The 25,033-nt window shown below is 46.5% G+C and overlaps 1 protein-coding gene across 1 annotated transcript; it reads left to right on the forward strand.

Annotated features, from left to right (window-relative positions):
* The first annotated feature begins 608 nt into the window (after positions 1-608).
* ADRB1 (adrenoceptor beta 1) lies at positions 609-3,655 on the forward strand. The gene has a single exon (XM_045854500.1). The coding sequence runs from the start codon at positions 921-923 to the stop codon at positions 2,319-2,321; it is 1,401 nt and encodes a 466-aa protein (XP_045710456.1). The 5' UTR covers positions 609-920; the 3' UTR covers positions 2,322-3,655.
* The last annotated feature ends 21,378 nt before the right edge of the window (positions 3,656-25,033 follow it).

A 25,033-nucleotide genomic window follows, 5' to 3' on the forward strand; every position in this document is an offset into this window, starting at 1 on the left:
CCGGAGCTGGCAGGACGCAGGCTGACTGGACCTCCTCTTCACCGGGAAAGGGTATTATTACACGAGCTCTGCTAGGCTGCTCGATCCGCTCGATCCGAGAAACAATCTCTCAGCCAAAGTCTTCCAAACGCAGCGGTCAGGCGAGGCTCTAGGAGCTTAGGGAACGGAGGTCCCCCCTCCTCGAAAGGAAGCACGGACTCCCCTCTGCAGGAAATGTGGGCACTGAAGGTACGCGGGGTGCAGGGGAGCGGGGGCGCAGGAGGGAGCTGAACGCAGGAAGCAAAAGTGCGGAAGGGAACGGAACTAGAGAGAGTGGGAGCCTCAGGAGCGGGCAGGGACACGAGTGAGAGCCGATGCCATACAGAACTTGGGGAAACAGGGCGCTGGAACCAGCGGGAGCAGGAAGGGGTGCGCACACGGGCAACGGCAGGGGCCGGAGAGTTGCTGGCTGGAAGACCTACCGCGGACTCCCTAGCGCCTCTGAACTGAGGGTGCGAGGAGGATGCGAGGAGTTAGAGGGTAGGAGGGGGGAAACCAGCTAGGGGCGTGCCTTCGCCGGGATTGGCTGCAGGAGCCTGACGCTAAGCCCCGGGGGTTGGCTTGGGGGAGTGGGGATGGGGTGGGGTGGGTGTTGGGTGCCTGGACTGCCGGCTCTGCGCGCTCAGAAACATGCTGAGGTCCCGGCGGCTGTTTCGGCAGCGGCAGCGGCTCCAGCAACAGCGGCGGCGGCGGCGGCGGAGACGACAGAACTCAGCTCCCGCAGAAAAGGTGCCTGGCGCCCAGCCTCGGGCTCCGCACCGTGGCTGCCCTGACCTGGCCGGGACCTCCCTCCACGCGCGCAGCTACCGAGACCTCTGGGGTGTTCCCCAAACACTGCCCAACCCCGCCACACCCCCCGCCCCCGGCCTCCGCAGCTCGGCATGGGCGCGGGGGCGCTCTCCCTGGGCGCCTCCGAGCCCTGCAACCTGTCATCTGCTGCACCTCTCCCCGACGGCGCGGCCACCGCGGCGAGACTGCTGGTGCCTGCATCGCCGCCCACCTCTCTGCTGCCCCCAATCAGCGAGGGCCCTGCGCAACTGTCGCAGCAGTGGACGGCCGGCATGGGCCTACTGATGGCACTCATCGTTCTGCTCATCGTGGTGGGCAACGTGCTGGTGATCCTGGCCATCGCCAAGACGCCGCGGCTGCAGACGCTCACCAACCTCTTCATCATGTCCCTGGCCAGCGCCGACCTAGTCATGGGGCTGCTGGTGGTGCCTTTCGGGGCTACCATCGTCGTGTGGGGCCGGTGGGAGTACGGCTCCTTCTTCTGCGAGCTCTGGACCTCGGTGGACGTGCTGTGTGTGACGGCCAGCATCGAGACCCTGTGTGTCATCGCCCTGGACCGCTACCTCGCCATCACGTCTCCGTTCCGCTACCAGAGCTTGCTGACCCGCGCGCGGGCGCGGGCCCTCGTGTGCACCGTGTGGGCCATCTCGGCCCTGGTGTCTTTCCTGCCGATCCTCATGCACTGGTGGCGGGCTGAGGGCGACGAGGCGCGCCGCTGCTACAACGACCCCAAGTGCTGCGATTTCGTCACTAACCGGGCCTACGCCATTGCCTCGTCCGTGGTCTCCTTCTACGTGCCCCTGTGCATCATGGCTTTCGTGTACCTGCGGGTGTTCCGCGAGGCCCAGAAGCAGGTGAAGAAAATTGACAGCTGCGAGCGCCGCTTCCTCGGCGGCCCCTCGCGACCCGCCTCTCCCGCGCCTTCTCCGGAGTCCCCGCAACCCGCCACCGACCCTCTGGCCAACGGGCGCACCAGCAAACGGCGGCCCTCGCGCCTGGTGGCCCTGCGCGAGCAGAAGGCGCTCAAGACCCTGGGTATCATCATGGGCGTGTTCACGCTCTGCTGGCTGCCCTTCTTCCTGGCCAACGTGGTGAAGGCCTTCCACCGGGACCTGGTGCCGGACCGCCTCTTCGTCTTCTTCAACTGGCTGGGCTACGCCAACTCGGCCTTCAACCCCATCATCTACTGCCGCAGCCCCGACTTCCGCAAGGCTTTCCAGCGCCTGCTGTGCTGTGCGCGCCGGGCCGCCTGCCCGAGCCGCACGGCCGGCGGCGACCGGCAGCGCCCCTCGGGCTGCCTGGCCGTCTCCCGGCCGCCGCCGTCTCCCGGGGCCGCCTCCGACGACGAGGAGGAGGATGACGACGTCGGGGCCGCGCCGCCCGTTCGCCTGCTGGAGCCCTGGGCGGGTTGCAACGGCGGGGCGGCGGCGGACAGCGACTCGAGCCTGGACGAGCCGAGCCGCCCCGACTGCGCCTCGGAATCCAAGGTGTAGGGCCCGGCGCCTCCTCCCCATCTCTCTGCCGGGGCGCGCAGGGCCCGGGGCGAGGACTCTGCGTGCTGGGATGAAGAATGTCCTGGAGCCCCTGAATGACTTCCCAGGGGAAAGAGATACGTGTTTACTCAAGACCTAAAGCAGGTGAACTCAAAGCCCACGAACCTCATCTGAATCATCCAAGACAAACAGAAAAGCCACGGAACGTTGCACAGAAAGGAAAGTTTTGGGAGGGGTGGGAAAATGGCTTGCTAATTTTTCCTGGGTTCTTTTTCCTGTTTGTGGTTCGGGGCTTCTTTTGTGTGTGCGTGTGCTGCATCTTTAGATTTTTTTTTTTTTCCAGTTGACACTTTCTATGAGGACCGAGTAGGGGAAGGGAGAAGCATTAGGGGACACAAGTCAGTCAACTTGGCTTCCCTCCCCTTCCCGAGAATAGGAGCCGTCCACTGGAGAGAGAGGGGCTGTGACAATTTGTCAGGACGTGTTTCCTTTTGCTTTCCGGAGAAACTTCAGTTTAATTCCCGAGGAATGATTTCTCCTGTCCTTAGAGCAAAGGGAAAGGATGCATGCAAAACTAACGTTTCGAGAAAGCGTAAGCTGTTCTTGCCGCAAGCCTCACCTTGCTTTCCTTCTGTAGGGCAAGCCCGCTGTTCCCACGTGCCTAGGTGGCCGGGCGGAGGGGTTTCTACCTCACACTGTGCACATTGCACAGCCAGACAGAGAGACTTGTTTATATTAAACAGCTTATTTATGCATCAGTACTAGTTGGAAGGACCAGGCACTGAGCCTCTGTGACATGTGACTCTGTCCATTGAAGACAGAACAGGAAAAGAAAAAAAAAAAAGAGGTTTCAGTTCAGATTACTGCACATGTGGGTAAAAAACAAAAACAAAAATGAAAAGGAGTGGGTCAACATGCCATTTTTGCACAGTGTTAGGGATTGTAAAGTCCACAGAACGCGTTACTCGCACAAAAAGAGATTAAAATATTTTTTAATGGGGTGGGGGGGAAGATCTTAGAAACTAAAATAAAATTCAAACTCTACTTCTGTTGTCTATTATTTTATTGAGCTAATGATTTATTGGGAAAATGCCTTTTTATACTCTTTTATCATGGTACTGTAACTGTATCCATATTATAAATACAATTATCTTGAGGATTTTTTTATTATTTTTTTATGTCCAAGTGCCCATGTGAATCTGCTGGTAAAACCAAGCACTTGCGTGTAAATTCTATTTCCTCTGTGTGTTTTACCAAGTATTTATACTCCGGTGCAACTAACTACTGTGTGAGGAATTGGTCTATGTGCAATAAATACCAATGGAGCACAATCATGGTTATGTACCGTGTGTCTGTAAGGGGTCAGTGATAATGGAAAAGAAAGTTAGCTTTGTTCAAAATATAGGTTTCCCATAGAGCTCTTTTAATAGCTTTTCATGACTCAATAACATAGCAAAATGCCTCTAAACCAAATAAGGCATGCACCTACCGAGGGCTGCAGGCTCGCCCTAAATTTTCACAGCTGGCTGGAAGGTATTCTAGACTCCTGGTAGGTGTTTTCCAGATCCCACGTGCTGCATCTGACTTAAGAACTAACATTTGGAATTGTGTATCTGCCAAAAAAAAGTGACCAAACGAGGTAACTCAGCTGCAACTTTGCACGGAAACGTAGGAAAGACTAACTTGTTGAACGTTCTGCCTGCTTGGAATGGGTGAGTGGCTTGCACAGCTTTTTGTTTTCCGTTAGAAAAATCATAGCCTGCAGATGATCCGTATGGCACATTCTTCTAGGAGCCGTTTAGAATGAAACATGTTTTTATGGCTAAGCAAAAATTTATGAGCGCTTTTAAGTAAATATTTTTTTTCTCTTATGTAATTCAACAAACCATTTCAACAGAAGTTTGGGGTGGGCAGGTACTGGTAAAAGCAAAAGTGAAATTGTTAAACTTAACTAACAAAAGTATGACACCCAGTGGATAGGGTAGTTTTCATGGAATTACTTCCTATAGAAAGTGTAGTGAAATTTTATCCTGGGATTAATTCTACATTCTCCAAAATAAGTTGGTATAAGTATTTATCTTCACATTTTTAAACCAGCTTTTCATTTCATGATCATCCAATAAAGAAACCAAAGTAAACAGTATAAAGTTTGGGCTCGTCCTGAGCTTTAACATGAACTAACAATTTTCCACTAAGGAAAATCAATTCTGATTATCCTCTTTTGCAATGGGATATTATAAAGACTAAGGGACAGTCTTCGGAGAAAGGTCAATGATGTAGATCTTTTGGAGACTAGCCAGAGTTGCATGAACAGTAGCAGTTTCAATACCAACTGCTATGAAGTTTAACCCCCTCCTCCAGAAGAAGAAAAAAAGGTGGGGGACGGCAAAACTTCTTTAATTAAAAATACAAGGGTAAATACTTAAAGAAGCTTGTTTTGGAGAATGCAGAATCACTGTCAGGATGAAACCTCACTGTCCTTTCCCCTAGGGACTAAACATAGTCATTTCTGTCCTCCCTTCCCCCACCACGAGTATGTGAGATACCTTTTGTTAGGTGTTTTGTTTCTCTTTATTTTAAGTTATACTACACAATTAATAGATTAAATGTCTAGAGTTGCATCTGAAGAATACCGAAGTACCAAGTTAATGCTTCCCCTTCTCAGTTTCCTTATTATCTACTTGTTTTGTATAGATGTCTTTATATTTAAAGAAAAAGAAATTTTCCCAACCCAAAACATATATATATATATATAGGCCCATCAAACCTCAGGTCTTAAAATTATGAAAGTCCTTTAAACATCAGTAACAAATACATATAACAACTACCTAGCAGATAGCTCTAAAGACTTTAGTGAATTAGAAGAAACTACTATACTCTGGGGAACAAGTTATACTTATTGGTAAAAACTAGAAAAAGATTTTTTCTGTGATCCCCAAAGTGTCTAACTGAGGATTAAAAGGACTCAGAAACAGACTGTGTCCGTGATCCCAGCTACCCATGAAAACTACTTTCTGTTGTTTTCGGAGAAGACAGACATTAGTTCACAGTAGAACTGTGGCAGGCTGGGCTGCCCCTCCTGATAGCTAAGGCAGTGGGAGGAACATGTCCGTCCTATTTAATCTGGTAAAATAACGCAGAGCAGAAGTGACAGGTGGAGGGCACGGAATATGCAGAAAATCCACCTTACCTAACCGGGGCTTTGTGCGTACCTAAGGCATGAACACTAAAATTACAGCAGTGGACTTCAATGTGACCGAGATTCATTGGTCTGCCCCCTTGGAAGTCAGGTTTGGGTTGCAGGCTGTAAAGGTCTCTAGTGTGCGACCGGATCGTCCAGCATCTGCAAATTCTCCTTCCAATGCAGAAATGTGGAATTAGCATCACATCTAGCTTCATCCCTCCGTGAACTTGCCTATGTAACACTTTGCAAATAGAGCTTATTTTTTTTTTCACTCCCTGCTTTCTTAGGAACTGGAAGTATTAATAACTTCTGAGAGGCTATTGTGAGACCTTTCCTCGTTAAGCACATTTTCCTAGCTTATTTTAATTTTGCATTTTGTTGAATGTGCCGACTTCCTCCGGGAACATGTAAAATTGCCAGGCGGAAATTCTGCACCCAAAGTATCAGGATGATATTAACATTTATGTTTTTTTAGCAAGAGCTTCTAACCAAGGGTCTGAAGGAAAAGTATTCTATTAAGTTTTGCTGCCATTTGAAAAGGGCCTTAAAGAATGTTTTTAACAAAGCTGGACACGTTTGTTCTTTGGAAGGAAAACAAATAAATAAAAACCTTAGCAGTAATTCAAATTGAACACATTGGCACAGATAATTTAGTTTTATTTGTACATTTCTGGCATAATGTGCTGAGAAATACTAATTCTTTTGACTCCCTGCCAATTTGCTACTAATCAAAATGGAGAAGATATGCACTGTTTGGATTATACCTAAAAATAGTTGTGCTACAGTCACATCAGCAAGTAGAATTAAATTAATTTCTCTTTCTTCCCCTTCACACACAACCTCCATACTAAATTTCCATCTAGAATATTGCTCCTGCATCTTGTCACTTGTGATTCAGTGTGTCCCAGATTGCACTGCTACATTGCAATGATTTTTAAGCAAACTCCATTGAACTACTTTCAGAGGAATGAACCTCTCCTGAAATTCCCTCTTTTACTCTGCTCTCATCTAAAGAGTCTCCACTAAATAGCCCTGATCGTGTAATCAGAAGATATTCATACTATAAATAAACATTTTGTGGACTAATTTTCCTTATCAATCATCTTTTTACCCTTTTTTGGGGGGGAGGAGGGAGATAGTTTCTGAGCCCAAAGGTTGGCACACTTGCTGGGACAGTGACTAGGTTTCCAAACCAGTTGCTTGAATGCAGACTGGAAAAGCAACAGCCCTGAGAGGAGCTCACATGATCTTTGTAATAATGTGAGCATCGCCCAAGAAGGCACTGGAGATTAACCGTCTACCTCCTTTCAACCTTGGCCTTCACTTGAAGGTTGGGCAAAGATCCCTCGGGACGTTACCTCTACCTTCTGTACCTGAAACCAGTCCTCGAGGCGGACCCACCGTGTTCACTAGCCCTTCCCTTGAGCACTTGTACAGTTCTTGAATGAAGTGGAAACATCCCCAAACACCTTTTCGGATCAGAGCAGCATCAATTTCCCGTGAACAGTTTGCTAAAGCTCTTGATTTGCAACATCTCTCCAAGCTTACCATTTCTATTTTCCTCTCTTCCCACATTCCCTAGCTCAGAGCTGTTCGTTAGCAAGACCACACTGCTTTCTTCCTATGCATCACACAAACCTTAACCTAGGATGCATTCGAAATGTCTTACATTTGGATTTCTTCCTAAGAATTTCAGTATTGCTCTCATAATTATGAGCAGAAAAAAAAATTTAAACTATTCTTTGTACTTTTCCTATAAAAGACCTTCGCATGGAATTTAAGATTTGGGGTGTGGGGCTCCCTTAACAGGCTTTCTTTTTGTTTCTCTTGATTTTTCAGTTCATAACAGCATGACCTTGTCAGTCTTTCAGTGTCCTGATTGCAGAGATAAGATTAGCTGTTCTACCGTTAACTATTTGTAAATTAGTTTTCCTAGTCATTATTAGGCTAGCTGATTTGTGGGAATTATGGGTAAAACTCTAGGAGAGCAGAAAACTTGGGCAAGCAGATGGCCCAAAGACTGAGTGAGGGCTCTGCTCTAAACGTATTTGCCACAGTGCCCAGTGACCTTGGGGAAACCAGTCGGTTTCCCGGTCATTCAGATTCACTTCCCAGAAAGGTGGATCAGTGGTAGCCTTTGTAAATACCTTTAGGATGCTCTGACAGGAGTTTATTGCATTGCAAAGTCTATCATTTGGGATACTTCTTACCTTTTTTTCCCCTTTCCTTGCAACTCCACCCACCAAAATCCCTATGGGATTTTTTTAAAGTGAAAAGAACAACCAAAAGTAGCAAAAATATATATATAATACTCCATGCATCCAAATAAACAGTCCTCTTTTAAAAATTACATTTAAAATTCCACAGAAACCACAGCTGAATAAATAAAATAATCTTCTCCCCCGACATTAGATTAAAAGACCTGTTCGCAGTGTGCTAAGCAAAAGTGCTTGTTTAATGATTCTTAACCCGCGGCCACTTTGAGGAAAGTAAACCAATTTTAAAAGTTACTCGACTCCCCAATTTTGCATGGAGTTGTAAATGCTAAAAGCAACTATCTAGATTGTTCTCTTTTTCTTAGAACAGCAATTCAGAGATGAAAAGTGCTGAGGGTGATGGGAGTTTGTATTTTTGCTTACCTCTCTTTTGTAGCTTGCAGGGTGTTGGGTTTCTTCGTTCCCAACTTAATAAACAGTGACAAGTCTGTGGGAATTTTACCGACTTGAAGTATCTGTTATGTTAACGACAGGAACTCACCAAATAAAGCCTTGAGGTCCTTATTTAAAAATGCTTTTCAAGAGTGAACATTAATAGGTGTTTCAATGACATTTTCTGCACTCCAGGGATTTTTATAAAGGCAATAAAATTTACATTTTAGTAAGATGCTCTTCTAAAAGAATTCCTTGTGTTTAAATGAGTCTATGATCAATTCTAAAATAATGTGGGGGGGGCGGTTTCCCCTAAAATAGGCATTCTTGAGTAAAACTGAGTCACCCAGAAAAATTCCAGATTCTTCATCATGGGCAGGATTTTGATACGTCTAGTAAACGATACCCCCATCCTTAAACAAGGCTGTATACATAGATCAGTGATTTTCAACCTTTTTCACATCATGGCACCCATAAACTAATGTCTAAAATTCTATGGCACACTAAAATATATTTTTTGCCAATCTGACAAAAGAAATAGGTAAAATTTTGATTCATTCACACAGGACAGCTACTGTTGTGTTGGCTATTGTCATTTTTTTTTACTTGACAATCTAGGGGAAAAGAGATCACTACCCCTGACTAAATAGTCAGGTATTGCATGTTTTAAAAATTCTAGCTGCACACCAGTGTACCACGGCACACTGAATAAAAATCGCTGACCTAGATCAATGCAGACCACAGAGACTGATGAAATTCAATATGAGATTTAAAGACCTGGTCTACCACTTAATAGTCCATCCTATCAGCAAATGTTTCCATTATAGCTACCCCATGTCCTCTTGCTGTTTTGTGTTGAGGTTAGACAAATAGCCAGATATTTCTCCAACAGTGTGTGTTTATTTGCGAACAACAAGACAGTTGCAATTCAGGACATGGGGTCTAAACCACATGCAAGAGCAGAGAAACAAAGGAGAGGATTGCTCTTTTACAGACTTGGGAAGGACTGTCACAAACAGAGTCCGTTGGGGGAAACTGAAAGCTCGAAGTACGGTGACTTTTCTTTGGCTGAGTTACGGCAGTCTCCCACCGCCCCAACTGAGCTGTTACCAGACAAGGACGAATCTTTTCCTCCCACCGCAGAGGTAGAAGCGTATCACTTCCTGCGGGAGGTGCAAGGTGTATTGCTTCCTGTTGGGGTCGGTGGGGTGTGCGGAGTGACACAAGCCTGAGAGTCCTCTCCTAGCCTCCCGACCCCATTTCCAATGAGGGTTCTGCTTACTAATTTTTACAGACTCTTGACTGATCTCAGTAGAATGTGCACACTGATGACTGACACGCTATTCTCTGTATAAAACTCCTGCCGATGATACACATGAAAAGCAGTGCCCCCTCCTCAGCTTTGTGTGCATCCCAGTTACAGGGCTCCCCGCTCCACGGAGACTAGGACAAAACACAGCACAGTGCAGCAGTGGGGGTGACGCCCGGGCTGCTGGCATCCACACATTGTCCTTTCTGGAACTGGGCTGCCAATGTTTGCAGTATCGCCAGAGCCACAAAAGTCTGAAGATATGAAAAAAAATGTTGTACAAAATGACAAAGTGTAACCTGAAAATTAGTAAGTCCCCACCGTGCTGCAGAAAGCACCCTGGCAAGTGCTGGACGAAACAGGCAATACAATTGTTACCCAAACCAGGCCACCACTAGAACCCCCCCTGCAAAGGACAAACGTTTATGACTCTCCTCAAATCTTTTGAGCGTCCATTTACCTGTACGGACAAAAATAAACTGTTTTCACATTAGATGTGCTCAGAAGACACAAAAGAGAGCTTAATTAACTATTTGGGAGATGTCTGTGATTCGTCTTCAAGGTGTGATTCATGGCTTGACTGTTGTTAAAAGATCGGCGGTGCTGTGTGCTGAGTGTGTCATATGGGAGACAACCTGTCCATGACTCTGAACCTGTCCCCAAGGCACTCACAACCTGGCTGCGGGGATCACACATCCGCACGTGGAAAGTGACGAAGAACAAGGCAGGTGTGGTTGAGTGCCAGACACGTGGACCACAAGTAAGGGCTCTGGACCAGTGCTGGCTGGTGGGAATCCAATGTAAGCTATGTATTTAATTTTACATTCTTTAGTGGCCACATTATTTTTAAAGAGTAAAAAATACACAGATGAGATCAGCGTTATCCTTTCAACCGGTAATTGATGTAAAACATTACTTAAGAGATTCTTCACTTTTTTCCCTCCAAATACTAAACATCTGACATCTGGTACGGGCCTTACACTTAGAGCCCGCCTCCACCGGGACTCGCCACCTTTCAAGTGGTCGGCGGCCATGAGCCATGTGGTCACTGTGTTGACATTTCGGCGCTAGCGTTCAGAGGACGGAGTGGACGGCAGAGCGGCGTCATCTGAAGCTTGATGACGATGTGGGTTTTGGATGAGGAGATAAAATGGCATGAAAGGCCTTTCCTTGAGAAGTTTTAAGGGGGAGAAGACGAAAGCATAGAGGAGGTACAGGTAGTCAAGGTGAATTTCTAGGTAATGAACAGCCACTTGCAGACGGTTTGTGTTGCTAGAGTAAGCAGAAAATGAAACTGGAAAAGTGATTTGGGTATAGATCCGAAGCTTAACGCAAAAGTGCTGAACTCTAACCTTTCTAAAACCAGGGAGATTTTTGAGCAGGAGCGCCATGATAGAAACCGTGTTTTAGAAAGATCAGAAAGCAGGATAGATGGATGTAGTATCTTAACCTTCAAAATAATTCTGAGTTAAGTAAATTCAGTAATCACATGGTACAAATAAAAAAAACTAAGATTTATGTAACCTCATATAATAGATATGAGCTCATTATTAAACTGGCTTTCTGGTTTGTGTGTATCAGCCTCGGGAGCTGACCCTGAGAAATGCATCCTTACCCAGCAGGTTTCTGAGTTCATAAGGCTGAGGGCCTGGCAAACGCCTGGAGGCCATGCCCCTATGGAGGTAAGGCCTGTGAGTTCAGGTGGTTTGTTCAAGGCAACAGGTGAGCAGCCTTGAGCAAGTCAAGGTGCCTGACTCTGAAGTCCTTCTCTTATTCATGCTACTTGTCTGTTCCCCACCAGGCCAGAAGCTCCTTTAGGATAAAGGCCTTATCTTTTTTTTCAATCCTGGCTTGAGGATACATTTGTTGATTTTGCAGAGAGAGGAAGAGGGAGGGAGGGAGAGAGAGAGAGAGAGAGAGAAATATTGATTGGTTGCCTCCCATAAGCACCCCGACCAGGGACCAAACCTGCATCCCAGGCATGTGCCCTGACTGGGCATCGATCCTGCAACCTTCCAGTGCACGGAACGACACTTCCACCTACCAAGCTACACCAGCCAGGGCAAGGCTTTACCTTTTTAATCTTCGACTCTCTGCTACCCAGCACGTTGCCTAGCACAATGCATGTGCTCTGAATATTCATTGACTGGATTCTAGAGCCAGAGAACCAGGTCCTCTGGCCTCTGCAACAATCCGAGCACGTAGTGATAACAGGCCTGGCCAGAGCAGTTCACTGCAAGATGCGATGCAAGGCTCCACTTCCTTCAAAATTCAGCTTTTAACTACCAGACACTAAGAATAGTTTAAGAAAGGTGCTAAGCCCCAAATTGCAATACATCCGGGACAAGCTTTGGTAGTGTCACGGGAACAATAGGACTGTTTCCCAAACATCTCTAAGAAACGTTGGGAACTAGGAACGGCACAACAATGGCTGGAATTATGTGCGAGCAACATAAATTAAACGAGCATGAAGGCGGTATATACTGTATGAAAACGTATGTCATTGTTCTTTAAAAATAGGCATTTCACTAAAATTATTAAATGACGGCTACATAGTCTTGTCTCTAGGTTCAGTTGCCAACATGTAAAATACCTGATTTATTTATCACTTATTCTGTCTCAAAGGAAATTCTCTCTTCTCCAACTCAGAGATCTATAGCCATTTTCTTCCTGGGTGCTGCAAGAGAAAAAGCCCCTTTCCCCACTCCATGTTTTCTCCCTGGACTTCAACAGTTAACACAGCGGGGAGAACTGGAGTCCATTTAATTGACATACAGATTCCAGTTTTAAATCGTGTTCCTGCATTCCTATACTGTAAGAAATGACAACGTCTCCATAAAAATCTTCTCTAGAGCAGACAGACATCGCAGCCTGTGCTCCTCACTCAGGTCTCCTCCACCTAAAGCAGATTCATGATCCTTCTCTTCCCACCTTGACCTAAGGAATCAAGTTCACAGTGACTCTTGAGCTGTCTCAAGGGAAGTTCGGTGGATTCGCACCTTTGGACAAAGCATTAGGACTTTAGCTGGTATTCCCTTTCAACTTATCTACGTATGTACCCAAGATTGCAGAATCCATTTTAAATACCGTATTTTCTCATGGGAATTACTGTTTATAAGAAACTCAGTGTTGAGGCTTCAGACTGGGAAGGTGGGGGGCTAGGCAGAGGCTGATGGGAGGAGATGCCCATGGGAGGTATGGCAGGAAACCTAGAACACTCAGAAACCTATTTGGCAAGGGTGCATTTGCCCTGGGTCAGCTCCTGAGACCAATATATAACATCAGAAAGCCAGTTTAATAATTTTACAACGTAGCTGTCACAAGGCCTATTACACCCCCTTGAGCAAGATCAGGTATTCTCTCTCTACACCCAGGGAAAAGAGTTATAATCAAAAGGTTGCTTAGTGAGCATAGGGTCAGACCAAGAGAAGCTGGCTGCAGAACTTAACATTAAGGACATCAGGCTAAGATTTATCGATGCAACCATTTCTCCCATGGGCTGGAATGCTGGGAGTCTGCTGGCTTTAAGATCTACTCCCCTTTCTTCCCTAAGTAGGGCTTGGGCGGGCACTGCCAGCGTTTGTCTCCGTCTCTCCTGTTTCTGTCCCCGATGGCCACTGCCCCACCCCCAACAAATGCATCCTTTTTATTGCAGAAGCCAGGGCACCGGAGCAGGTCACAGCCAAGTCTCGCTGACCTGGCTGTCTCTTTAGGAGGAAGGCAAGCTCTGTTCTCACCCATTACTGCTGAGTTCACGGAGGGCGGGAGTGGGGAGGGAATTTTGGTGTCTTCCCCACAACACTGAAAGGAAAGCATGTTCCCCATGGAAAAGCCCTTGGTTCTGTTTCTACATTACGGGGACCCCGGAATTTCTGTTGATCTTGGTAACAGAAATAGCATCATTTTCTATTTCACTTAATAATATGGTGTTTTTCCTTAAATATGTTGAACATATGTCTAGCTAGCCATTCAAATGGTTCTTTCTCTGATTTGTGCATCAGATGAGTTTGAACTCTCGGTGCGTGTTGCTGAGTTCTGCACTGTTCTATAGAGTCCAGAACAAGACTGACACAGTCCTCGCAGGCATGCAGCCTCCCTTGCTTACATTTTCTCCACCTGCACTGTCAAAGCATTGGTAGAGAGAGAGAGAACAAGTGCTTTTTAAAGTGCATTTATGAGACATCAGAAATAACTTACTGTATCTCAGTGCAGTTTGGAGAGATGAGGAACGCATTTTAAGAGTGACCACAGACCCATACACATAAACCCACATACCCACGTATTGAAAATGTCCAAGTAAATATTATACTATATTATGTATATATGCACTAAAGGGATGGCATAGGCCCGTAGCTTTGTATCTGAGGCCCTGTGGAGCTGGTTGTATTTTGGAACTCAGAATTTGGGGGGGGTTTTAGGAAGGCAACACCCTAAATAGGATTCAAGTCGCATTCCATAATCAAACATTAATGCCTCTGCAGTGAAATATATGATTATTTGTACTGAGTGGATAAAAAACGACTATAAATAGCCTCACACCGTGCAGGAAAGGTTTTGCTGCCAAATGAGTTCACGTCGGGTCACGTTTACTCTCACACGGGTTATGGAAAAACTCTATCTTCAGAGCCTTCTGGATTTGGGCGTTGAGGATGAGAGGCTGTGGACCTGACAGAATGTTCCCTTGTACGGTGTCATCTACTGTTTAGGACAGACAAGGAAACACATTTTAAGCCTACAAAACATGTTCCCTCCACTAATGCACAAATAATATTATTCAATAAATACTGTAAAATGGGGAGTACACACTGTTTAAATCAGTGGCAATTGCAGGGAGATTTTGGAATATCTAAGCTGCATGCTGGTAGTTGACATTAACAATGGGCCAAAGACGTGATAGTAATTGGTGGGCAATAGTTTTGGAAACAATCCACAAGAGCCAGTCTCTCATCCAGCCAGTCTGTTGCTTGTCAGGGGCAATAGATCAGCTAAGAAAATCTCCTTGATGGATACATGGCTGATTTCAGAGAATCTCAGGATTAGGCCTTTAAAATCACTGCTGCCCAACCACATCTTAGAGCGAAGAATCTTCTTATTCTTGGGCCACCAACCCAGGAAGATTACAAAAGACAACAGAGGGAGAAAGAAAAATATCATGGTCTTCACTCCAGAAAGATGCACATACATGAAGGATGTCCACAGTCATTTTCAAGGGGTGTAGTGACCCCTGGTTCGACACTCCTGCCTTAGACACTGCCATATTTGAAAAAAAAAGAAAAGCTAATGTTTTATCATTTCACAGCAATTTTAGTACCCTGGAGAGCTTCTGTATTTTAAGGCCTGATAAATTGATTGTGGTCATATGTTTCCGCGGCTTCTGTGACATTTATCTCAACTTATGATTTCCTATGCAGTATTTATATGATAAACATTTCTGAACTCCTTGTGACCTTTTGTATTTATCTTAACGGTTGACTGGAGGAAACGTAGTGACATTTTTTGGCTCTTCTTTTTGTACTTTTACATCCCATAACTCGGGGCCAGGGGGGCTGGGAGAAAAAAAAATCCTCTGAGGAAAAGACATAAAACTTCCCACTAGTACATGCATCAAGCATCAGTTTTCAATTTGACATAAACTGGGAAAAGAAATGACGAAGCGAATTTTCTAAGTGTGACGCTGTCACTGGAGAAAAGATTGATATTCGTCTCTGGCATCAAAACCGTGATTCAGATTTGTCAGTATCAGGCGCGGCCTTTCTTTTCTTTGATGTTTTTTGGAGCCAGACAGGAGAGGATTCTGGGTGTGTTGTAGTAGATGCTTCCTCTGGGCACTTATCTGAAGGGTCCGTGAAGAGTGCCCTTTTCAATCTAAGTAGCTCTGAGAGATTCACCCACCAGCATGGCGGCTGGCCTGACACAGCCTCAGGGGCGTGCGTGAGCTCCACCATCACCGGGGAAAGGCCGACTTTGGTTCGCATGAGAAGAGAGCGGCAGCTCCCACTGGGCATGGACAGACAAACCGCCTGCAGGCTCTCTCCATTGAATCTGGTGAAATTGGGCATGCACCGTCCTGAGGGCACGCTGGACCCCAGCTGAGCCCTCACCTGTTGCTCCACTTCACCTGACAGCGGCCACAATGTTTTCACAGATATGGGTGTGTGTGTGTGTAGGGGGGAGAGCGGGGCGGGTGCCCCACGCAAGGAAAAGGCCAGGTGGGCCAGCGAAGGCCCCGCAAAGCCGGATGACCGGCGCCTCGCCCTTCCTGCACACACTGGTCGTCAGGCTCAGCCCAGGGCCCGGGGGAAAGTGATGGAGAGCTCTCCTTAGGTCAAGTGGCCAAGGGATGTGGAGGGTTTCCCTTCACATTGTTACCCTTGAGGACCACTTCTCCTCTCCTCGCACGAGAAACACTCCCAGCCGTAGTAATTCATGTATTTGGCTTGTCAAACATACACCACGAATGTTACAAAACACAAAATCTGAAGGGACCTTGACAACATCGTGCTAAGGGGAAATACACAGACATAAGAGACAGGTGTGACATGATTTCATTACATGAAATATCCAGAACAGGTAAATCTGTAGACAGGATACAGAACGTTGGTTGCCAGGGGCTGGGAGGAGGGGGTGATGGAGAACGCTTCATGGAAATGAGGTTGCCTTTTGGGATGATGCCCTTGTTCTGGAACTGGAGAGTGGTGACCATTGCAAAAGCTTTTGGAATGTACGGAATTCCAGTGAATTACGCACTTTAACATGGTTAAAATGGTTTGTTTTATGTCATTTACCACAATAAAATATATGATAGGATTTTTTTTTTCTACTAGGCTTACAATTTATTCAGAGAGACAAAAAACACATAAAACAAAAGTTGGGGAAATATTTCAGCAAAAGAGGAAGAGAAGAAAATTTATTCTGGCTTCAAAAATAGTTAAATTTATTTTTATCGAAGTTATAAGCAAGCAAGGAAGAATCTTAGTCTTCGGGAGCCAATGCGGTTCCCTCATTTTACAGCTGAGAAAGCTGAGGCTACCATGGCAACCTGCTCTCGGAGAGCAGACCTCCAGATCTGAATGTGGTTCTGCCAGATTTACTGGTTTGTGTTGCTGAACAGGGCAGTTGCTTGATCGCTGAACCTCCGTTTCCACATCGATACAATGGGACGGAAAGTCCCTAGTACTGTATTCCCAAAAAGGTCACCTGGCCACTTGATGCGGCAAAGCCCGATGTGTTAGAACTTACTTAGCAGTGTCTCAGAAGGAGAAGTCAAAATGGATCCTTAAGGGTTTTAAGAGCTGGTCACAGGTGATGGGTGGCCCATCATTCAAGGCGGCACTGACTGACATGGGGCAGAGCGTGGAGCACAAGAGTGTAGGATCAGTGGGCGCAGCAGGGCTCGGGTCTTGGAGCAAGTCTTAACAGGCCAGCTGTTGTTTAGCCAGCAAGCCGTTTGCCTCTCGCCTCAGGTAAACTGATCTGCAGGGATTTTATAAAGCGAGCCGTGTAGTTATGTATTGGTTTACAGTCTTGTCGCTCCTGAGGGAAGGGTTCCTGGAACAAACAACTAAGTCACGTTGACATGGGCTGTCTCAAGTGCATGGAGCTCTGTAGTGTCCGGTATAGGGGGTTGTCCTTCTCAGAGGTGCTATGGCTGTATGTCGAGTACAGAACTCAGTGGCCACACCTCATAAACCCTGTACTTTCCCTCAAAGTCTCACCAAAATGCCCACTGAAAATTTGCTCCTAGATCTCAGCCAGAGCTGGAACCAACTCTCTGCCTTGCGTTCCAGAAAACCCTCCCTACCACTCATGATGAGACTGGGTTCCACTTCTCTGGCACAGGCAAATTAATTCAGCCACAATGAAAAGTCCCAAGTGTTTCTTTCTACCACTGTGCGTGGAGCAGCAGGGCAGAGTGGCTACGATGCTCTCAGCCCTGGGTTCCAGGGTTTCTGTCACTTGATCTGTGGCCCGTGGCCAATGATTCACCTCGTCAAGCCTCACTTCCTCATCTGCGAAGTGGGAGTGACAGGGCTTAACCCTTAGTACACCTCCAGCTAATCTGGCAAATTAATAAATGTATACTCTCAAATTCTAATACAATGGCTTTTTTCAAGGTTGGGCGAAGATGAAATTGTCTTGTTTCATCTTTGCTTGTCCCTTATCTTTTGGGAGGATCTGGGTGTGGCTCTCAGAAGGCTGTGAGACCCCCAGAGCCTGGCCTGCTCAGAGGAAGAGCACGGAATCCCGAGGGGCAGGCTGGCCACAGGGGCCTCCCAGGCAGAGTTTAAACCCAAAGGGTTCTTGCAGTTTTTAAAAAGGCAGCCCAAAGTTCGGTTCAATGATCTCAACCCGAGCATGCTGCAAATCTGTCTCACTACCTGCTTCTCCTCCTTTTCTAAGATATCCGGCACCCCTCCTCGGCAGAGCTGCTGACGTTTTTAGCTGCTCGCTTTCAACCTGATGTACTGCCTAGGGGTCCAGTACAACAGTTTTTGTTTCCATATTTATTTATATGAACTAGCAGTTTGACCTGTAGGGTTGCCCACATCCATAGGGCAGGTTAAATCCATGACACAAGAGTATTACAAGTAATTCCTGTTCTGGATGTTCCCAATGGAGGCAAAAAGGACCCTGAACTAGCAATTAAGACCAGCATGGATTCTAATGCTTTCTGTGGCCCCACGTGAGTTTGGAGGAGTAATTTTATGTCTCTTAATCATGAGTGTTAAATTTACAAAGGCTGCTGGTTGAACGGGGTATAATAGCTAAGATTTTTTTTCTAGTTGTGATTAACTGGAACAACCCTACTTTGAACCATGAATGTGTTTCTGAAAGTTTGGTTCCTCCTTGGAGGTGAACCTGGTAATTTTAGGAATTTTATTTATTTATTTTTGAAATCCTTACCCGAGGACATGCTTATTAATTTTAGAGAGAGGGGAAGGGAAGGAGAGAGGGAAAAAGAGAAATATCAGTTGGTTGCCCCTCGTAATCACCCTGACTGCGGACCAAACCGACAACCCAGGCAATGTACCCTGCCCAGGAACCCAACCTGCCACCTTTGGGTAGTTATGGGATTATGCTCCAACCAACTGAGCCACCCTGGCCAGGGCTCTAAGGAGTTTTAAAGAGATCGAAGTTGATTGGCTAATTGATATTTTTCTATCCTGATAACATTTTATCTCCACTAGAAGACAGATGGCACCTTAGGTCATGGGAACACACAGCAGACAACCCACGCCCCGAGAGCTCACAGCCTGGTGGAGGAAGCAGCCAGTGCAAGTCTCTAAATGAATTCTTTGGGGTTTACCATGAGATCCCCAAAGAGGGAACAGATTCTGAAATGGGCTGGGACAGTCAGGGAGAGCGTCACTTACAAGGTGGCCAGTAAGCTGGCACCTGGCCGATGAGTAACTTTTGCCAAGATGAAAAGGGCATTCCAGGCAGAGGAGAGAACCTTCCAAAGGCACGAAGGCAAGAGAGAACAGGCTGGGTTTCAAAGACGGCAGGACACGCGCGCGGCTGGAGCAGAAGGCTGCCAGGCCCGCCCAGGGGGTCAAGGTGCCTGACACACGGCAAGAGCTAGGTCGGGAAGGAGTTCGTACATCTTAGCGAGAAGGAATTCTGGAGCTCATTCTGAAGGGCAGAGAGAGTCCCTGAAGGTTTTTAGTACAAGAACAACCGAGTCACACTTGGTTCCATCACACGCCCTCCCCGAGAACAGGCAGGATGGACTGATGGAGGAACGGAGGAAGAAGAAACGGAGCAGGGAGACTAGCTGAGTGAGGCAAGATGAGGAGAGAAGCCCATACATTGCAGAAAGGCAGGCAAAACTAGTAGCAGGTTTGGTCGGGGGGAAGTTCAAGTACACAGAGTCACATGTGTGGTTTGAGGTTCTCGAATTTGATGTGGACGACCAGAGACAGATGCCCACCACACAGCTAAGAAAATAGATTTGTGGTCCAGCATTGGGCTAGACACAGAGATATGGGAATTTTGGCCTACCTCTGAGGATAAATTAATAGTCAAAGTGCAACAAAACAAGTAAGAAAATAATAGCAGGGAAGGGACAAATAATTGTTATGGTTTTCCTTAGGCTTTTTTCAAATAACAGTATTTCCTGTGTCTTCAGGGACAAACATTTCTTCCTTATAGCCAATTCCTACATTATATAATAACAGGTGAGTAGAGTATAGGTTCCGGTGTTCTGAAATATACAGGCATATCATGCATATGCATGATGTGTGTGTACTACTCACAATGTGTGTGTCCTTCCTCATTCTAGGAAAAGGTGGTACATCAGCCTCGAGCTAGGTGAGGCGCCCAAGAACAGCTAGGCGAGGCGCCTGAGAACAGCTAGGCGAGGCGCCCAAGAACAGCTAGGCGAGGCGCCCGAGAACAGCTAGGCGAAGATTAAGCTCTCTTCTTTGTAGTTTCAGTTTGCTGTCCCGTCGGCAGGACTGTCCTCCACATCACTGCAAGAATGCCTTTGGTATCAGGCAGACAACATATTTCTTACTTTAGAAGTGCCCCCGGTAGAATAAAGAGCCTGAGAACCGGGCCTGCTGCCAGAAATAGCTGGTAAATCCACCCACTTCCAAGAAGGTCGCTGGGTTTCGGAACAGGGTGCGGGCAGGGTGCGGGAGGAGTGCTGGCACCACCATGGTCGGTCCGTTGCACAGTGTACGGCTCTTTCAGTTCCTGTGCCTGAGAGCACTGGGGTTGACCGGACATTTTCTGTTCCCCTCCGTCAGACCATTGTCCAGCTTTGTCAAAATAATCACTATTATCGGGTGACCCCCCCTAACAAGGCAGTCTCCCCTCGGCTTTTAACAGCTACCTGTTGAGAATCTGATTTTCAGTGAACAATTATATAACCCAAGAGCTGTCATCTGTCAGGCCTTAAATGTTTGGTAAAAATAGGCGTCCCGGGCACGTAGTCATTAGACAAGAGAATACCATAAACAATAGGAAAAGCGAGTGACAGCCGGAGATGTTAATTGCATCCAAATTCATGACTCCACCTCCGCTGAGGAAGACAGGGTTGGAGTCTGTGGCAAGTCGCCAGGAAATGGAGAGTCGTGGCCTCAGCAGAAGCAGTTCTGACCCACAGGAGCTCCACCCCTGTGGGCAACCCGTTCACGTTAATAGCTATAGCTATGCTCGCACTCTCTCCCTGTCTCCCCCCCCACCCCATCTCTCTCTCTCTCCCTTTCTCTCTCTCTCTCTCTCTCTCTCTCTCGTTTTGGACCTGTCCTAGAGTAGGAATAGCAAAAATAGGATATCTCAGAAATGACGCATGACATAGGAGAATGCTTTGAAAAGACAGCTAGTTTTTGTTGCACTTCTTATTTTCCTTGGCGCTCTAGCAGCTCTGCCAGATGCTCTTACGGATTACATCACTGGACCCGAGAGAACCCTGAGAGACCAGTACTGTACTATCCGCATTTTACCGATGAGAAAACCGAGGCTTAGGAAGGTCAAATAACTTGCCCCTGAATACAGAGCAGGGAAACGGCTTTAGGAGTCCCAGCACTCTCCTTCAGAGCCCCGCTGTTATCCACTCACGTGTAATGCTCCAGACTGTCCCCTACCTAGGACGTGAATGCCCTTTTCCGGATACTGAAGTGGGAGAACCCCCTCCCCCGCAAGACTCTCTGATCCTCACCACGCTTTGTCGGATGGGTGGTGGCAGCTTGGGTCCAGGTCAGGAGAGTAACTTTCCAGATCAGCCTGGAGCTGGAGAAGGAAGGTTGCAGTTCAGTCAGTGGCCCCGTTCTCCCTGGTCAACACTATGCCATGATGTCCCCAGTAACTATAGATACTCAGGACGTGCAAATGTGCAAGCTCTAAGGGTCCATCTGCATATGTTGATTGAAGATCACATTTTAAACCTTAGTGGTGTCTTCTGTTTTCACCCAGTTTCCTTTTCAGGCCATGACTTTATTTTTTCTCATACGTGATGGGTTATGTGCTTTTCTTTCTGAGCCGTACCCAATGTAACTCACTTCCATGATCTTAACTGCCCCAGCATTTTCTCATGATTTCCCCTGATTTAGGACCCCAGGACACAGTAAGCTGTTGGATTCAATTGAGCGTGAGACCTTAAATAGCTGCACCTGGTACACAGGATTCCGTGTCATCAACAACCACCTGGTGGGAGGAGAGTAGCGTCCTGGCTAATTGACAATCACCAGAAATGAACATAAAGCATTTCTGAAAAGCCAGTTGTTAAGGGTGGCCTATCTATATGCCTGTGCTAAATACTGAAGTACAAAAACACCTCCAAAAAGTTAGTCTGATTGCACTCAAAAGAATAATGAAAGGAAAACATACCATATGCAATCAAGTGTTAAAATGTGCAGCATGTGATCCAATTGCTCAAATTCTCTTGTATAATCCTGTTTTGAATACACACCTAGAATATAGAGTGAGCTACTATTTTCTTGGTGAAAAATCAACTCAACGTCCATGAATTTCTATGGGAAACAATAACATCAGTCCCAAGACATCAGCCAGGATTTTCTTTCTGGCATTTAGTTGATCGTCTTATTTTAACCTCACTTGAATGTCTTTGAACTATCTAGTGAGAACTGCAGTCATCAAGGCCACAAGCAGTAGCTTTCATTGCAAATAAGAATTGTTTTCTCATTACCTACTTGCTCCTTAAATGTCATTTTGAAAATGCACTGTCTGGACCACACAGTTCCCAGGGCTTTACTGCAGGAACTCCAGTGATGGCAGCTCCCCTCCCCTAAAATGCATCTGCCCTGACACCCCAGAGAGGATTCCCGAGATCCCCGAAGAGAAGACACTTCACAAACTGCACGGCCAGTGTCAGACTTGGAAGAAGAGGAGACAAGCGCTGCTGGGAGGGGCCCGTGCGCAGGGGCCTCCTCAACGCCTTTTGCGGTGTGCCATGCTGCAGAGAAGTTTGTCCACGAAGCAATCCAGCCCTGTTGCTGCAAGACCTGTTTCTTCCTTTCTTTTTTCTTAAACAAGTCAGTAAACTAGCTGGGACTTCTGTCAAGTCTGGTGACTCTGTATAAACGGGTGCAAATTTAACCGGACATGTTAATTCCTTTCTAGCAAACAATTTATATTCATAGAATCATGGGCTCCCAGCGTCGAAAGGACTTTCACCGTCATCCAGTCCAAACACCAATCTCATGCTTGAAAAGTTCATTTCAAAAGAAGTTTCCCAGAGCAGCTGAACTGAGGTCCCAGAGTCAGAGATTTTGCGCGTCCCTGTGGCACCAGAATTTCTTCTGATTGGTGACTACTGTTGCTGGGTAGGTGGATAATTCTGGGTGCTTGGTTTGATAGGCTGTGAGGAGCTGAGACTTTTTAAAAACAAATTTTATATTTAAAGAACAATGTCTGCATTGTCATTTTCGTCTTCTCTATGAGGGGACTGAGACCCAGAGGCTCTGTGAGGAGAGTTTGGGGCCCAATGCCTACACTGCTCTATACTCTATGATCATGTCACACGACTAAAATACTTGGACAAACCCAGGAAAGAAGTAGGGGAAAAGTAGCTTTTTTAAAAAAAGATTTTTATTTATTTATTTTTAGAGAGGGAAGGGAGGGAGAAAGAGAGAGAGAAACATCAATGTGCAGTTGCTGGGGGTCATGGCCTGCAATCCAGGCATGTACCCTGGCTGGGAATTGAACCCGCGACACTTTGGTTCACAGCCCCCGCTCAATCCACTGAGCTACGCCAGCCTGGGCTGGAAAAGTAACTTTTAAAAAAGAGATTAAAATTGATTTTTTTTGGCCACCCAATAGCCTCAGGTATCTAATCCTCTGTATTTCTATTTTCTTTTTCTCTCTAGAAAAGTCTAGACTTTTGAAATTTCCAACGTATTTGTTGTTTTATTGTAAACCTCCCCTGAAATATGTGAAGACTCGAAAAACCCCTCTGCCAGATACCCGTGAGATAGGATGAGTCGTTTCCAGTTAAATACATGAACTAACTCAGGCACAATGGGATGCAAGCTTCAAAACCGGGAGCAGCAGCTGAGAGACTGGTGCTCAGAACTCGGGAGGCTGAATGCAGTCAGATGGCTGTGAGTGGGAGACCAGAGTGTGTGATAACCGCTGGGGCTAGGATCTCGCCAGGCAGGGGCTCTCGCCTGTGCAGCGACCAGGAGAGCTGAGCGAGTCCTCGCTTAGACTGCAGACGGGAGCAGGAGGGAGAAATTCAATGTCGGAATAAAGGCCTAGGGAAAAGGACTCATGGACATGGACAACAGTGTGGTGACTGCGGCGGGGAGGGGGGCATGAGAGGACTAAATGGTAACAATACATTTTTTTTAAAAGAATAGAGGCCTAATTAGCAAGTTCAGCTAAATCCAGCTAAATTGACCGAATAGGATAGACCCTTACTTGTAACCGCCCCCCGACGCTATATTTAGTCTGCATGCTCCAGTCTTGGGTGGTAGTGCAGTACAATATTTTTGACTACGATTACACAGAAATCACGAGGGGGGGCTGTCGAGAGAAGAGGGGGCACAACAGCAATACAAGGGGAAACCTGGCCCATGGGGCGGCGCCCAGGAGGCATCAACAGCAGCACCGGCAGTTCTGCTGGAGAAGTCTGACTCATCCTCACCCAAGGATTCAACAGAAGGACCTTACACAAACGGTCCGATGTGATTTTCTATTGTTTCCGTTTAGACTTATTTCCCTCCAATGATAACAGCTGCTTCAGCACATCCATTGAGCTCTTTGGGGTTTTCCTTTTGCTTAAAATGTTACGTTTCATTAAACAGAAATTTAAAAGAGTAGAAACATCAAAGTAATTGGGAATGGATATCTACCTATACCACCACCTACTAGAATTGGTCAATGTTAACATTTGGCCATAGTTCAAGATCTTTTAAAAATAAAGAAGAAGTGGAAGCTCTTTGGTTTCCTGCCCGGGATCATCGTCCCCTTTCCCTCCCCAGAGGCAACCTCTGTCGGGAGTTTAGCATGCACCCTCCCCAAGCTTTTCTGCCTGTGCCACATGGAAGCACGTAGACACATCACAGATCTGTTCCTGCTAAAACGTTACAGGCATCGGATTGTAGGTATTAACCTGCAGTTTGCTATTTTCCAGCCAATATGTTTTAATTAAATATTTTATTGTTATTCTATTACAGTTGTCCCAATTTTTCCCCTTTTGCCCTCCTCCACCCAGCCCACCCCTCACCCCACTCCCACGGTCCACCGCCACCCTGCTGCCCATGTCCATGGGTCCTTCAGGCAGATTCCTTGACGAGTCCCATCCCTACAGCCAATACGTTTTGAGATCTGGCATCCTACAGCTCACAAAGTCTCCACGACCACTTAGTTTAAAGAAATTATTGGGGAAAAAAAAGACAATTCCCACAGGGAAAGTGTTTCTAATAGATAATGAAAGATTAAAGCAATGATCATTACGGATGAAAGAAAGACATTAAAAGCACTCAGCTGCCCCTTTAAGGGTATCCTGAAGACCTGTGACCTATCAAATAAAAAAACACACCATTTTTTTTACAAATTGCAATGGGTCCTCATCAGCCTAGTAAAAACTGTCGTTTTTACTTCA

The sequence above is a fragment of the Phyllostomus hastatus genome, unplaced genomic scaffold (genome assembly GCF_019186645.2).
Source record: "Phyllostomus hastatus isolate PE091 unplaced genomic scaffold, TTU_PhHast_1.1 phas_scaffold_1066, whole genome shotgun sequence".
NCBI lineage: Eukaryota > Metazoa > Chordata > Mammalia > Chiroptera > Phyllostomidae > Phyllostomus > Phyllostomus hastatus.

Coding starts and splice junctions, on each gene's coding strand:
- ADRB1 (XM_045854500.1), top strand. CDS start 921: ATGGGCGCGGGGGCGCTCTCCCTGGGCGCCTCCGAGCCCTGCAACCTG.